The sequence below is a fragment of the Mobula hypostoma genome, chromosome 3, assembly GCF_963921235.1.
Source record: "Mobula hypostoma chromosome 3, sMobHyp1.1, whole genome shotgun sequence".
Lineage (NCBI taxonomy): Eukaryota > Metazoa > Chordata > Chondrichthyes > Myliobatiformes > Myliobatidae > Mobula > Mobula hypostoma.
Genome location: NC_086099.1, coordinates 67,175,204 through 67,191,262, shown reverse-complemented (window position 1 = coordinate 67,191,262; position 16,059 = coordinate 67,175,204). Strand labels below are relative to the sequence as shown.

Genomic DNA, 16,059 nt, shown 5'->3' with positions numbered 1-16,059 from the left:
TCAGCACGTTAGTCATAGAACAATACAGCACAGATACAGGCCATTTGGTCTAACAAGTCCATGCCAACAATCCTGCCCATCCAGTTAGTCTCAATCACCTGCATTTGGCCCATATTTCTCTAAGCCCCTCTTCTCCACATTCTCATCAAAGAGCTTCTTAAATTATACTATTGTACCTGTCTCCTGTCTCAATGAATTCCTCTGAAACAGGTGCCCCTTTTAAATATTTCCCCTCTCATCCTAAATCTACCCCCCCCATCCCCGGGAACGTAAGGGTACAGATGGATTTTGGGGTACAAATGCATAGTTTGTTCAGAGCATCCTCACTCAGAGAGAGGATGGTGAACAAACGTGTTTAGCCGGCTGGATTTTATCAGTCAATGCACTGAGTATAGGAGCTGGGATGTAATGTTGCAGCTACCATCGGTGAAACTGCACGTGGGGTAACGTGTTCAGTTTTGGTCACCCTTTTTATAGGAAAGATGCAGTTAAGCTGGAAGGAACGCAGGAAAGATTTAGAGGATGTTGTCAAGACTAAAAGGCCTGAATTGTAGGGAGAGGAGGTCCAGGCTAGGTGTGTTTTACTTGGTATTTGTTGGGAGTTCCCTTATCTGATGAAAAGACTTACCATCCACCTCATCCATGTCTCACACAATTTTGAATTTTTCCATAAGGTTACCCCTCATTCTCCAGTGTTATTAAGACTGTATTAAATGGCAAATAAAAGAGAGTCTTACAGACAGGTCCTAGCATTTCAGAACAATCCAGGAGAGAGGAAAAACAAAAATCAATATTATTTTGTCAAAATTAAGCCTCCCACTGCTCAGTCTAAAAACACCACCATGCATCTACGTGTTGGACGTCTGAACCAGATGCACAACTGCTCTTGCTCCCCGTCATGCTCCCTCCCCCAGGGCTGTGTGCTGAGCCCACTCTGTTCACATGCAACACAATGCTGGCCATGAAAGCTACCACCCTCCCAGGTGAGCAGCCACTGCCTGCAACAGCAGCAGATGTGAGAAGAAATCTGCAGAGAGTCAACCCCCGCAAGGCAGTCAGGCCAGACATCATCCCAGGCCGAGTACTCAGGGAGTGTGCACCCAAGCACCCAACATCTTCAGCACTTCACTTATCCAGGCTGCTGCCCCCACATACTTCAGTTCAGCCACCATCATCCCTGTACCAAAGAACTCTACAACTTGAGAACTATTTATTTATTTAGCAATGCAGTGGGGAGTAGGCCCTTTCGGCTCCTTGAGCCACCGCGCTGGTAACCCCAACGCACCTGATTAATCCTAAACTAATCATGGAACAATTTCCCTGCTAACCAGTTCATTGTTGGACTGAGGGAGGAAACCTGAGCACCGGGAAAAATCCATGGGGTGAACGTACAGACTCCGTACAGAACGGCGCTGGAATTGAACTCTGAACTCCAGAACACCTCAAGCTGCAACCTCACAGCGTCACTCATTCCCCTCTTGATATATTGGGCTTCACAAATCGAAGTAGTGAGTACAGGAGATGGGGTGCCATGTTGAAGTTGCATAAAACATTGATGAGGCCTAATTTGGAGTTGTGTATTAAGTTTTGGTCACCTATCCACAGGAAAGATGTAAATAAGGTTGAAAGAGACAGAGAAATCGACAAGGATGTTGCCGGATCTGGAGGACCTGAGTTATAAGGAAAGATTGACTAGATTGGGCTTTATTCCTTGAAATGTAGAAGATTGAGAGGAAATTTGATAGAGGTATACAAAATTATGAAGGTATATATGGGTAAATGCAAGCAGGCTGTTTCCACTGAGGCAGTGTGGGACTACAACCAGAGGTCATGGGTTAAGGGTGAATGGTGAAATATTTAAGGGGAACGTGAGGGGAAACTTCTTCACTCAGAGGGTCGAGAGAGTGTGAAACAAGCTGCCAGCACAAGTGATGTATGTAAGCTCGATTTCAACATTTAAAAGAAGATTAGATAAGTACATAGACGGATGGGTTTTGGAAAGCTGTGGTACCTGTGCAGGTCTATGGGAGTAAGCACTTTAAGTGTTTCAGCACAGACTAGATTGGCAGTAGGGCCCATTTCCGTGCCGTACTTTTCTATGACAATGAAACTGCAAGGAATTTCAAACTTATGGGAGTTCCCATTCCACACAAATTCTCATGGCCCCAGACACATCCTACACAGTCTATGAGGAGGCTTAAGAGAGCTGTACTATGTACATCAATACTCGCAACCTTCTACAAATGCGTAGTAGAGAACATGCCAACATGCTGCATCATTGCACAGTATGGAAACTTGACTGTGGCATATAGAAAGGCTTTATAGTGGGTAATCAAAACTGTCCAATCCATTACTGACCCTAACTTACTCAGCATCGAGGATGGACTTGTATATATAGAAAGGTGCCAGAAAAAGGACAGTAATCAGTGATGGGGTAATCTTATTTTGGAAAAGTATTGGTAAGTACAAGATTCACATCTCAAGAACTGAGTTACAAAATGCCAACTCACTCCAGAACCCGAGACACAATTAAGGATTTTTCTTTTTGAGATGGGTGGCTAAACGAATCATGAAAGGAATGAAATTCTGTTATGTCAAAGAACAGATGAAAGGTCAACCTGAGATTAAATTCTGCTTTTCTCTTCATAAATGTTGCCTGATCTGCTGAGTATTTCAAACATTTTCTGTTGTTATGATTGAGAAATCGATTCTGATTAAGTAAAACCTATATCAAAAAAAGGTTCTGAAGTATATCCTATTTTCTAGTTTCCATAAGATACAAGATCACAATTAGTTCATTGAGTCTGCTCTGCCATTTACTCATGGCTAACTTTGTTTCCCTCTCATCTCACTCTCCCACGTTCTCCACATAACATTATTACCGTACAAGAACCTATCAATACACTCCACAGCCCTCTGTGGTAACAAACTCCACAGATTCACCTGCCTCTGGCTGAATGTCTACTTCAGTTCGATTTACGTTTGGGACATGGATGTTGCTGCAAGGCCAGCATTTATCTCCAATGCCCAATTCATTTTAGGGGCAGAGATTGTGAGCTGTCTTCTTGAACTGCTATGGTCATTTTAGTGAAGGCACTTCCGTGATACTGCCATACAAGAACTTGCAAAGGATTGGCAAGGGCATTCAACATAATATCAGGGCACACTGCTGATTAATTAGCGATCACTGTTTGAGCTCTTCTAAAGAGAGTTCCTATCTGCATTAGAAATAATTAACTGAAGGTGCATTTCTATGTAGAACTCATTTTGTCTATATGGCTGATCTAGAGAAAACTACTTTGCAGAATGATCACCTACTCATGCATGTAATGGATTCATTCGAAAGAACCAATAACAAGTGCATTTATAACATAATAAATGTCATTGTAATGCCATAAGTGTACTAGGTATTAAGAACTTGGAAAAACTCCAAAACTTGCAGGAATGATCTACAGAATTCAAAAAATAACATGGCACCTTGAGCAATCATTAAACTGATCTCATAGCCCTTTTGTACAAATGTTAAATGAAAATATGTGCCAATTTGTATGAACATTTTGCTTAACAAAGTAAACCTCAAGATAGCTGAATGAAGTCAATTGCTTGAAACAGCTGCATGTCACAACTAGATCACAGTGCTAACAATCACACAGCAACACTACCTTAGTTCATGCCAATATATGGAGTCCAATAATTTCCCCCCTTGCTCTAATTTCATTAGCCTGTATCATGCACACGATGTAAGATTAAGAACCAAAGAGAAGCCTGCCAATATGCAATCAGAAATAGTAAATCAGGACAGTGAACAATTTGAATGAGGTTAATGCACTGCGTTAAAGGAAAAATATGAAAGATGCTTTATCCTTTTCATATCTTCAACAATGTTAAATTTATAAGCAGAGACCTGAAGAGTTCTGAATGTCCAGGCACCAACAACACAAATAACAAACTCAAGTACATTTATCTTGATATGCAATGGCAATCGCAATTGTACTGTATCTCAATAGATTGGAACACATTTAGCATATCTGAGCCAAGATACTGTAGAACCAAACTGGACATCAAATAATGATAAATACAAGGGAGGGGCACTAAAACACAAAAATTGTAGATTTTCAATGTGGGAGCAAATATCAAAATGCATCAAGTGCTGTATGCTTTAAATATCAAAAAGATAATGTTCGAGTTCACGTTTCATTTGTTTAAAAGAAAACAGTTCCAGTGAAGTTGCATTATTTCTGTATAGGTTCACTGCCTTTAAAACTGAAATGAAACGGAATTTCTTTAGCCAGAGGGTGAACCTGGGGTGTTTGTTGCGATAAAGGACTGTGTAGTCCAAGTCAAATGGTATATTTAAGACAGAGACTGTTAGCTTCTTGATTGGCAAGGGGGCTTAAGACTTGCAGGGAGAATGTGGGAGAATGGCATTGTAAAATTTATCAGCCATGATTGAGTGGCTGAGCAGACTTGTTGGGCTAAATGGCCTAATTTTGCTCCTAAATCTAATGGTCATTTGATCTGTTACACTGATGCAGCATCACTCCACATGTGGATCTCCTTATGATTGCTCTCATGACCTGACAAGTCGTCTGTCAAATAGACAGACAGGGTTCAGCCATTCAAATTCAGGGTTAACACAACTGCTAGAATGCCCAAAATAGATTCCAGTGGCAGCTCTACTTGTTAGAATTGCCATTACCACCATAAATTTAGTTTAATTATCACATTGAGGTTTTTGTGTTTTGATCACATTTACAACTTTGTGATTGGAAAAGTGTGGAAACAAATCATGCTGAATCATATCAAATTACAGTTACAACTTTGCTGCAAAGTGACCACATATCATAAAATACACAGGCTCTTAATTATGATACAGCTATATGGTGTAATTAATCTGACCTATTTGGTATTAATTCTCACCTGGGGATGAGGCTTGGTAGATTATCCTGTCAGCATCTCTCTCAGGCACAGCTGTATGGCAAATTGCCATCATTGTTAAAAATTCACAGATGACAGGCGCTGTGGGCTAAAATGTTAAGAAAGATTAACAACTCTCAGGAAAAGAAAACATAAGCTGGATTTATAAAAGCCATGCATATACTTCATTTCTCAAAAGAAAATGGCTTATAATTGCATTATTATTCATCTGAGAAAGCAAATTCACCAAATTTTCCAATGTTATATACTGTATACAGTGACTATCAATTCTTTTCATTACTGTGGAAACCTTTAACAGATCATCTCACCCCAACTCTACCAGAGAAAGAAACTTCAGCTTGTTCAATCTCTCTTAATATGAATTAACTATTTTTGATACTGTATCTGGCATAGAAACTCTGCACGCCCTTCATAAAAAATTGCAAAACATTCTAAATGAAGATCTATCAAATTAATATAATTTCTCTGATGGGGGACGGAGTGTTACTAATAACTTAAAGGCTCATGCGGTTTTTGAAGATTATAGCTCATCTGACCTTTGGGAAGATGATAGGTTTGAAGAGAATTTTTTCGAAGAAACCTTAATGCATGAGGATCAGCTTTTGCTTTTCTTCTGTGCTCAGCAGCATTTTTTTGGGTGGGTTGGCTTTAGAACCCCATGTGACGAGAATACACATAAAATTAAGATGTTTGCTGGCCTGGGTTAGCATCAGTGACATCAGCAAGTGGTCTGCCACCTGCCCTCAGGGGAAGGAGAGATAAGGAACAATGGAGCAGCGTCTGGAGATGTGTAATGAAGGGACGGGGGAGAGAGAGCTGTCTGGAGCGGCTCCCCCTTTGAACCCTGAACTGTTTGAAGTGATGGACAGGCGATACCCCAGCAGGGGGATAAAAAGGGACCGGTTCGCTAAGGCAGGACACACGCCACCCGAGGTAACGAGACCCTGGAAGCGGTACGCTTCTCACGAGGCGGTGAGAAGTACCGGACAACGCACAGGGTGGAAAGGTACGATCAGCGGGAACCCGGTGTGTGTCCACCCTTGCCTGGGTGCCGGGTTCACTGCAGAGGATCGACCGCATCTGGAGGAGGGGTCACAGTCGGTGACCTCAGGTGACATCACCAAGGACCCGCCCAAAAGCTGTTTGTGAGCCATCTCGCCGGTCTGTGAGTGAAGCCGTGTCTGAATGATCAGTTGTTCCTGTTCCCTCTCTCTCTTCCCCCCACGTTGTCCATCGCCATGGCAACGATTACTGCGAACTGAACTACTAAACTGGACTGAACTTTGAGTCACTTTTAAATTTGGTCATTTACCCCTAGACAACGATGGAGCTTGATTGATGCTGTTATCTTAATTCTGTGCACATGTGTGTTTATCATCGCTGAATTGTTGCATTTATTATCCTTTCGATTACTGCGTTGCTTATTTATTTAATAAAACTTTCTTAGTTCTAGTACTCCAGACTCCAACTGAGTGATCCGTTTCTGCTGGTTTGGCAACCCAGTTACAGGGTACGTAACACCCATAAGGTGGTGAATAATGTGAGGTCTGACAAGTATTGGTGTAAAACTCCATGCACTTACTTATCAAAGGTAACCCAAAGCCAAGGTTAAAAAAAAATCCATAAAATTGAGGGATAATTAGAGCTTTGGTGGATGAACTCCTTTATGGAAAGATATGAGAGAGGACCATTTGTTTTCATTGCTGTAAATCTTAGACTTCAGTAACCTCTACCAATGAGTCTGCAACTTGAGGAACCACTGTACATTTGTTCATTTACTTATAACACAGCATAAAGATTCCAGAATCGCACATCTTTAGCAAAGTAGAAAAATACATTTAACCAAGAATTCCTGCAAGGAAATCAGTACATCGCTTGCAGTGGGAAATTAACATTCTGTGAAATTTCATACACCACTGCTATAATTTTTTTTCCCCAACAGTGACTACTCAGATGTAACTGGTAAAACTGCTTCAATTCAGGGCTTCATCACAGATGGCATATAGCAAAGCGAAATATTTTTCTAATGGAACTGACACAGCCAAATTATCAGTATAACAGTTCCACTCTATTTAAAAATATAAATCTGGCTAAGTCAATTGAGAATGATTATGAAATTATAGGTGACATCATGTGTGGAAAATACATCGAAGCAACAAAACCAAAACAACTAATATATTCAGCTTGAGAACCAAAATATCGTAGCTACTGGGAGAAACTGATAATTAACTTGGAAAGTTAGGGAAAAAAACTGATTGAAACTTACAAGCATTTTTTGATATTTCCCCTTTGCCTCAACTGTTGCTACTGTTACTGCTCTAGATGCCTAGTTCTCGATCTGATCCCCAAGCCTCCTACAACTATATTTGAATCAGTGAATATAATAATGTGGAAGCAGCCACTGGAGAAACTCTATTCCTGTGACGCTGTGCAAAAACGGTTCTTGGTCATCTGATTCAGCAAACATGTGGATGCCAAACCTGCCTCAAATGTGGATTAAACTGGCCTGAGCAAATCAGTCCTTCTGCACAAGATTTGTATCTTTTTCCAAGGTATGTTAAATTTTCATTATTGCAAACAACTCCCAGGTACAAAAAACCTACTTTTGAAGTGTAGTGTTTCATACAAGTTAAAAAATGACTCATCTTAAGTTTATTTTTATTCTGTTTTTATAGCCCACCATGATTTTTTTTCCTCTTTTTGTACCCAAATTTGACATTGCATATACTTTTCTAAAAACAACTTTTGGTAGGACTTTCGTAAGTCTTTTTGTCCATCCAACTTCTCAGACAGCAGAATGATAGTAAATAGCTCACAGAAATAAGATAGACAATAATCAAAGCCTATAAAAGGTTTATAATTTCTAGAAAAATACTGCAACATCACATAGCACTTTTGAACCTATATTATTTTTACTTTGAATACACTTTTTGATGACACGTGGTTGAAAGGTTAGATTTGATATATTGCCAGTTAAAGCTTTAGCCTAAAGAGAGCAATCCACTAGCAGCTTAGTACAGTACTGAGGAACTGAAAGTAAGCACATGCTTAAGTCTTGAACCTATCATCCTCATACTTAGAAGTCAAATGCTTTCTTAAATGGATCACATCAGATATGACAGTTATGTAAGTGCAAATCTATATTCCACAGGATTCCAATGGTAGGAAGTTATAATAATTAGTTTTGTGGAACCTACAAATTCCATATGTAACATGCTCTGTATTAAAATGTTGTGAAGAGAGATATCAGACAGAAAGTGGCTTCCATTGATACCACAAACTTTGATTTGGATCTCTGTACATTTTTATACAAACACATGGAGTAGCATGGAATTCAGAACAAATTTATTCTCCTTATTTGAGATACCATCAAAGGCGGCAGCTGCATTGGCAGTTTTGTTTTATTGAACACATAACTTTTATATACAATCCCAGTGCTTCTTCAATGATCTCTTACTCATAAGTCTGTTTACATAGAAATTTGGAAGATTCAGAACTCAAATAACAGTATAACATGCCAGAAAGCCAGAATCACATGTTAACTTTCCAGCAGCAGTACAATGCAATGCATGTTAAATATAGAAAAGAATAACTGAATTATATTAAGTACAAACATTTGTATAGATGTACATCAAATAGTTCAGTTGAAATAAGGTAGTGCAAAAATAGAAATAAATAAAAAAGTAGTGAGGTAGTGTTCACGGGTTCGATGTCCATTCAGAAATCAGATGGCAAAGGGGAAGAAGCTGTTCCTGGATTGTTGAGTGCGTGCCTTCAGGCTTCTGAACCTCCTTCCTGATGGTAGCAAAGAGAAGAGGGCATGCCCTGAGTCATGGAGGTCCTTAGTGATGGGCACTATCTTTCTGAGGCACTGCTCCTTGAAGGAGACGGGGATACTCAGATACCCATGATGGTGCTGGCTAATTTAACAGCTCTTTGTAGCTTACCTTGATCCTTTGCAGTAGCCTCCCCATACCAGATGGTGATGCAGCCAGTTAGAATACTCTCCACATAGTGCAAATTACTACCTGTAGTAATTTGCGAGTGTTTTTGATGACATACCACATCTTCTCAAGCTGCTAATGAAAAATATTGTTCCTGGTCTGCCTTCCTTTTAGCTGCATTGATATATTGGGTCCAGCTTAGATCCTTGGAGATATTGACAACCAGTACTTAAAATTGCTTATTCTCTCCTCTTCTGATCCCTTTATGAGGACTGATATGTGTTCCCCCGTCTTGCCCTTTCTGAAGTTCACAATCGGTTCTTAGGTCTTACTGATGTTGACAGCAAGGTTATTGCTGCAGCACCCCTCAACTAGCTGATATATCACGCTTCTGTATGCCCCTCTCATCACCATCTGAGATTCTGCCAACAAGAGATGTATCATCAACAAACTTACAGATGTCATTTAAGCTGTGCCTTACAACACAGTCATGGGTACAGACAGGGTAGAGCGGTGGGCTAAGCACATATCCCAGAGGTGTGCCAGTGTTGACAGTCAGCGAAATAGGCAGAACAGGTATATAGAAAAGGCGTGCATCTCTTACTTACACTTCAGTATCATTAGATATAGTGCTAGTATTCTTTCAAGTTTGAGACTTGGATGGAAACTAACATGAGACCCAGTTAGATACATCAATGTAGCACTAGGGGGTGCTACAGAAGTGTTTCAACAGAATAATATCAATACCCATTCAATGACTTCAAATGAATAAAAATCCCATGGATTTCTTTGAAGAATATGTTGGAGAACATTTGTCGCTGCATAGGGAACACTACGGGGGGGGGGGCACTGAGGTCTTTCTCCAAAGGACTGCAGTATACTACAAAAATCTAGTAGTTTTTCATCATAATTGAGACTGATGATTTAACAAACTGAATTTAAGTACCCTGAGAGTCATCATGGGACTTCAGCTACTTCCTACACTTGGTCTTGTAGTTTAAACAATTATGCCATAATTCCCTTCTTCCATAAGCAGCTAACAGGATGCAATGTTTTTGTCTCTCTATCACATTTGGCACTAAGTGGTTATTAGAGCAGTATGCTTGAATGGAAACCCAAACTGATTACTCAGTCATGCACTGGACAAAATGATGATTTCTATGATTTGATGACCACCACTCCCCACCCCCCATAGCTGGTGTACAGTAGTTGCATCTTGTACCATCTGCAAAAGGCAATGCAACTCCTATTAATCCAAGTGTCTTCCAAATTCACAATGTCAACAGTAAGGAAAATATCAACAAGGCACATAGAAACATCATCACTTGCCATTGCTTTCCAAAACACACATCATTCAGAAATATGATTATTCATTATCGCTATGTCCAAATCCTCAAAGTCTCCAAAATCAACACCATGGGAGCACTATCTCCATAAAGTGAGCATCTCTTTAAAAGCAGCGGCTCACTCACACCTTCGCCAGGGCAATTAGATAATAAATGTTGACACTGTAAGTGACACATCTCCAATATGAACAAAATACTCTTGTACATATTATATGCCACTGTGTATATGTAATAACAGTGATTTGCTTCAAAGAATTCAGAGAGGTATGGATCATTGACTCTTGATAAAGGGATTTCATTCTGAAACCTTACCTCTACCTTTTCTTCCCACAGATGTTGCCTGACCTGCTGATTATATCTGTACTTTCAGTTATTGCAAATCTCAAGCATCTGCAGTTTTTGTTTTTCAAATTAATATCCTACAAATGGAGTTCAGAGATATTGATCTTATTAAAAACTCAACATCTCTTTCTCTACACTGCTGGAAACACAAAAATAAGGGAGAGAAAATAGATTTGCCAAGTGGACAGTAGGTGTAATGAGGAGAATCTGGCCGTATGGTGATAGCAGATTGCTGAGAAAGAACTTGAAGTAAATAAATGGAACAAATGATTATACTTTATAGTCCTCAGCATAACTGTGTTGTGCTGTTGTTGTTACTATTTGTGAACTGCAAGTGCTCACTGTTTCAGTGCTTGTAACATGTATGATTTTCAGAAGTAGCCAGTGAATCACAGAAATAAATGATGCCTTTATATCAGACATGTAACTGGTTAAGCAATGACAGATATTTTCCTGGGATGTTGGTCTATATTCTGCAGCTGAGATAACAAAGATAATACCATTTGCTTCGTAGCACTAGGACCAAAGCCTGGGAGATCACATGCACACAGCCAAACACAAAATCTGGAAACTAGTATCAGTGATTGGCGCATTGTTTTGAACCTTCTCCCTGTGCAACCTTTAGAAATCAGCGGCCTGATTGCTACCCGGGGTTTTGTTGAAAATACATGGAATTGTTAACTTTTCCGGCACAATGTCTCTGTGAGTCTAAATGACATGACTGTAATGAATTTTAATATTTTGCTCAAGTTTATGATACATTTAAATTTTTATTCTCAACTTTTGACAACTGCATTGTTATTTTCAATTACAGAGCAAATTACAGCTTAAAATATCTGCATCTTAGCACAATCACATACATCGAAGCAACCCACTTGAAAAGATCACAAAACTGGCTTTTAGATAATTCAAATGCAATCAGTGCCCCTTTCTAAAGCATTATTAGCATCATAATGTTCATGACATCCTGTGTTGGTTTGTCAACAATTAGTAACTGCTGACAGCTCAACAATAGGCACCCAACTAAGGTAGGCAGAAATTCAGATAGTGACAAGGAGGTGTACAGGAGCAAGATAGATCAGCTGGTTGAGTGGTGTTGAAACAACATTGCACTCAATGTCAGTTAGACCAAGAAATTGATTGTGGACTTCAGGAAGGAGTCGTCGATGGAATGCACACTAGTCCTCAGAGTAATCAGGCAGAAGAGAGGAAAGGGTGAGCAGTTTCAAGTTCCAGGGTGTCAATATCTCTGAAGATCAATCCTGGGCCCAACATATTGATGCAATTACAAAGAAGGCATGACAGCCAGGAACTTCACTTGGAGTTTGAGAAGAATTGGTCTGTCAAAGACACCCTACAGATGTACCATGGAGAGCATTCTAATTGCTTGCATCATTATCTGGTATGGAGGGGCCACTGCACAGGGTTGAAACAGATTGCAGAAAGTTGTAAACAACAGGAATTCTGCAGATGCTGGAAATTCAAGCAACACACATCAAAGTTGCTGGTGAACGCAGCAGGCCAGGCAGCATCTCTAGGAAGAGGTACAGTCGACGTTTCAGGCTGAGACCCTTCATCAGGACTAACTGAAAGAAGAGTCAGTAAGAGATTTGAAAGTGGGAGGGGGAGGAGGAGATCCAAAATGATAGGAGAAGACAGGAGGGGGAGGGATGGAGCTAAGAGCTGGACAGGTGATAGGCAAAAGGGATATGAGAGGATCATGGGACAGGAGGTCCGGGAAGAAACACAAGGGGTGGGGGGGTGAGAACCCAGAGGATAGGCAAGGGGTATAGTCAGAGGGACAGAGGGAGAAAAAGGAGAGTGAGAGAAAGAATGTGTGTATAAAAATAAATAATGGATGGGGTACGAGGGGGAGGTGGGGCATTAGCAGAAGTTGGAGAAGTTGATGTTCATGCCATCAGGTTGGAGGCTACGCAGACGGAATATAAGGTGTTGTTCCTCCAACCTGAGTGTGGCTTCATCTTTACAGTAGAGGAGACCGTGGATAGACATGTCAGAATCGGAATGGGATGTGGAATTAAAATGTGTGGCCACTGGGAGATCCTGCTTTCTCTGGCGGACAGAGCATAGGTATTCAGCAAAGCGGTCTCCCAGTCTGCGTCGGGTCTCGCCAATATATAAAAGGCCACATCGGGAGCACCGGACGCAGTATATCACCCCAGTCGACTCACAGGTGAAGTGTCGCCTCATCTGGAAGGACTGTATGGGGCCCTGAATGGTGGTAAGGGAGGAAGTGTAAGGGCATGTGTAGCACTTGTTCCGCTTACAAGGATAAGTGCCAGGAGGGAGATCAGTGGGGAGGGATGACGGGGGACAAATGGACAAGGGAGTCGCGTAGGGAGCGATCCCTGCGGAAAGCAGAGGGGGGGGGAGGGAAAGATATGCTTAGTGGTGGGAACCCGTTGAGGTGGCGGAAGTTACGGAGAATAACATGTTGGACCCGGAGGCTGGTGGAGTGGTAGGTGAGGACCAGGGGAACCCTATTCTTAGTGGGGTGGCGGGAGGATGGAGTGAGAGCAAATGTACGTGAAATGGGGGAGATGCGTTTGAGAGCAGAGTTGATAGTGGAGGAAGGGAAGCCCCTTTCTTTAAAAAAGGAGGACATCTCCCTCGTCCTGGAATGAAAAGCCTCATCCTGAGAGCAGATGCGGCAGAGACGGAGGAATTGCAAGAAGGGGATGGAGTTTTTGCAAGAGACAGGGTGAGAAGAGGAATAGTCCAGATAGCTGTGAGAGTCAGTAGGCTTATAGTAGACATCAGTGGATAAGCTGTCTCCAGAGACAGAGACAGAAAGATCTAGAAAGGGGAGGGAGGTGTCGGAAATGGACCAGGTAAACTTGAGGGCAGGATGAAAGTTGGAGGCAAAGTTAATAAAGTCAATGGAACAATCTATGTTCCGTGCCTATTCTGGTATCTGTCCCCCACTTTTCCTTCGCTACATCAACAACTGCATTGGTGCTGCTTCCTGCATGCATGCTGAGCTCGTTGACTTTATTAACTTTGCCTCCAACTTTCTCCCTGCCCTCAAGTTTACCTGGTCCATTTCCGACACCTCCCCCCCCTTTCCAGATCTTTCTGTCTCTGTCTCTGGAGACAGCTTATCCACTGATGTCTACTATAAACCTACTGACTCTCACAGCTATCTGGACTATTCCTCTTCTCACACTGCCTCTTGCAAAAATGCCATCCCCTTCTCGCAATTCCTCCGTCTCCGCCGCATCTGCTCTCAGGATGAGGCTTTTCATTTCAGGACGAGGGAGATGTCCTCCTTCTTTAAAGAAAGGGGCTTCCCTTCCTCCACTATCAACTCTGCTCTCAAACGTATCTCCCCCATTTCATGTACATCTGCTCTCATTCCATCCTCCCGCCACCCCACTAGGAATAGGGTTCCCCTGGTCCTCACCTAGCACCCCACCAGCCTCCAGGTCCAACATATTATTCTCCGTGACTTCCGCCACCTCCAACGGGATCCCACCACTAAGCACATCTTTCCCTCCCCCCCCGCTCTGCTTTCCATAGGGATCGCTCCCTACGCGATTCCTTGTCCATTCGTCCCCCCCACCCCTCCCCACTGATCTCCCTCCTGGCACTTATCCTTGTAAGCGGAACAAGTGCTACACATGCCCTTACACTTCCTCCCTTACCACCATTCAGGGCCCCAGATAGTCCTTCCAGGTGAGGCGACACTTCACCTGTGAGTCGACTGGGGTGATATACTGCGTCCGGTGCTCCCGATGTGGCCTTCTATATATTGGCGAGACCCGACGCAGACTGGGAGACCGCTTTGCTGAACACCTACGCTCTGTCCGCCACAGAAAGCAGGATCTCCCAGTGGCCACACATTTTAATTCCACATCCCATTCCCATTCTGACATGTCTATCCACGGCCTCCTCTACTGTAAAGATGAAGCCACACTCAGGTTGGAGGAACAACACCTTATATTCCGTCTGGGTAGCCTCCAACCTGATGGCATGAACATCGACTTCTCCAACTTCCGCTAATGCCTCACCTCCCCCTTGTACCCCATCCGTTATTTATTTTTATACACACATTCTTTCTCTCACTCTCCTTTTTCTCCCTCTGACCCTCTGACTATACCCCTTGCCCATCCTCTGGGTTCCCCCCCCCCCCCCGTCTTTCTCCCAGGACCTCCTGTCCCATGATCCTTTCATATCCCCTTTGCCAATCACCTGTCCAGCTCTTGGCTCCATCCCTCCCCCTCCTGTCTTCTCCTATCATTTTGGATCTCCCCCTCCCCCTCTCAAATTTCTTACTAACTCTTCCTTCAGTTAGTCCTGACGAAGGGTCTCGGCCTGAAACGTCGACTGTACCTCTTCCTAGAGATGCTGCCTGGCCTGCTACATTCACCAGCAACTTTCATGTGTGTTGCAGAAAGTTGTAAACTTAGCAAGCTCCATCATGGACACTAGCCTCCCCAGCCTCATGGACATCTTCTAAGGGTGATGCCTCAAAAAGACAGCATCCATTATTAAGTACTCCCATCACTATAGAAAAGATGCAATTAAGGGTGGAAGAGTACAGAGAAAATTTACAAGGATGTTGCTGGGCCTGGAGTTCCTGAGTTATAAGGAAAGACTGAATGGGTTAGTACTTTATTCCTTGGAACTCAGAAGATTGAGAGGGGGGTAAATACAAGCAGGCTTTTTCTACTGAGGTTGGATAGGACTACAACCAGAGCTCACAAGTTAAGGGTGAAAGGTGAAAAATTTAAAGGTAACATGAGGGGAAACTTCTGCATTCAGAGGGTCGTGAGAGTGTGGAATGAGTTGCCAGTACAAGTGGGTGTATGCGAATTCGATTTCAAAGTTTACGAGAAGTTTGGGTAGGTACATGGATAGGAAGGGTACGGAGGGCGATGGTCGCGGTGCAGGTCATTGGAAGTAGGCATGGTTTGGCATGGCTTAGATGAACCAAAGAGCCTGTTTCTGTGCTGTATTTTTCTATGGCTCTGGATGTGGCCTCTTCTCATTGCTATCATCAAGGTGTTGGTATAGGAGCCTTAAGATACACACTCAATGTTTCAGTAACATCTTCTTTCCCTTTGCTATCAGATTTCTTAATGGACAGTAAAGTTATGAATACTAAGTCAGTATTTTCCCCTCTTTTTTCTCTACTTAGTTAATATATGTTTATTTAATTTAGTTTTATTATGTATTGCAATGTACTGCTACGGCAAAACAATAAATTTCATGACATATGCTCGTGATTTTAAATCTGATTTGTGATTCAATATAGGTGATCCGCACCTTACTCCGGCAGGTGGAGGCTTGGTCCTAGAAAACAGTCTGCATTGTGATTTTATGTCATGTGAAACTGCGTCATCTGTGCACGCATCAAGAAATGAGAGTTAAAAAAATAAAGTGCATTTATTTACTTTTGACCGTATGTTCCATTACAGTAAATTTTATTCTGTACCTTAAATTTTTGGGATGTGATTTGTGGATTT

At 42.0% G+C, this 16,059-nt stretch overlaps 1 protein-coding gene across 4 annotated transcripts in view; it reads right to left on the bottom strand.

The window, feature by feature from the left end:
* Window positions 1-16,059, bottom strand: part of atp8a1 (ATPase phospholipid transporting 8A1) — a 358,923-nt gene that overhangs the window by 179,402 nt on the left and 163,462 nt on the right. For all 4 annotated transcript variants that reach the window (XM_063043220.1, XM_063043222.1, XM_063043221.1 and 1 more), the window contains one exon: window positions 4,921-5,026. In XM_063043220.1, coding sequence (XP_062899290.1) covers window positions 4,921-5,026 — 106 coding nt within the window. The remainder of the gene's footprint in view (window positions 1-4,920; window positions 5,027-16,059) is intronic.